The 698-nt window shown below is 63.9% G+C and overlaps 1 protein-coding gene across 1 annotated transcript in view; it reads right to left on the bottom strand.

The window, feature by feature from the left end:
* The window catches only part of LOC113942086 (sodium/nucleoside cotransporter-like), a gene marked incomplete at both ends in the record, with an annotated part of 1419 nt that extends 1283 nt beyond the window's left edge, over positions 1 to 136 (bottom strand). Inside the window, one exon of the mRNA XM_027633229.1 lies at positions 56 to 136. Within this exon, the coding sequence (XP_027489030.1) occupies positions 56 to 136 (81 nt within the window). The remainder of the gene's footprint in view (positions 1 to 55) is intronic.
* Positions 137 to 698: the final 562 nt, after the last annotated feature.

The following is a 698-nucleotide window of genomic DNA, read 5'->3' as shown; positions in this document are numbered from 1 at the left end:
CCTCCAATCCCCTCCCAGTCCCTCCCAGTCCCTCCCAGTCCCTCCCAGTCCCCACCGTATCCCGCCAGCACGGAGGCCCCCAGGACGATGATGAAGGTCTGCACCAGGTCCGCGAACATCAGCGCCGCCAGGCCCCCTGCAGGCCACGCCCCCTCCGTCAGACCACGCCCCCTCCCTCAGACCACGCCCCTCAGTCAGACCACGCCCCCTCCTCGTGCCTGACCACGCCCCTTCCCTCACAAACCACGCCCTTTCTCACTCCCACCTTTAACCCCGCCCCCCCCAAAATTCCCCACACCCTGGATGAGCTGTGGCCACGCCCTCCTCGTCAAGCCACGCCCCTTTATGTCATCTGACCACGCCCACTCTTACACAGGCCACTCCCCCATCGCATTTGGCCACGCCCCCTCCATTGGAACCACCACTCGCTCCCCCCCTTTGGCCACACCCCTTTTGACCACACCCCATTTAGCCACGCCCCCCAAAACCGGTACGTTTAGCCACGCCCACCCCACAGGCCACGCCCCTCTGTGACCACGCCCCTCCACAATTAATCACTCCACTTTAGACCCTGCCCAAAGCCACGCCCACTTCAGCCACGCCCCTTCTCCCCCTCCTCATATTATTAATGACTCCTCCCATCCAAACCACACCCCCCGGACCACACCCTACTCGTTTGGCCACACCCCTTCCTCTCA

This window comes from Corapipo altera, unplaced genomic scaffold (assembly GCF_003945725.1).
Source record: "Corapipo altera isolate COAL_440 unplaced genomic scaffold, ASM394572v1 59054, whole genome shotgun sequence".
Lineage (NCBI taxonomy): Eukaryota > Metazoa > Chordata > Aves > Passeriformes > Pipridae > Corapipo > Corapipo altera.
This window is presented reverse-complemented; position numbering and strand designations above follow the sequence as displayed.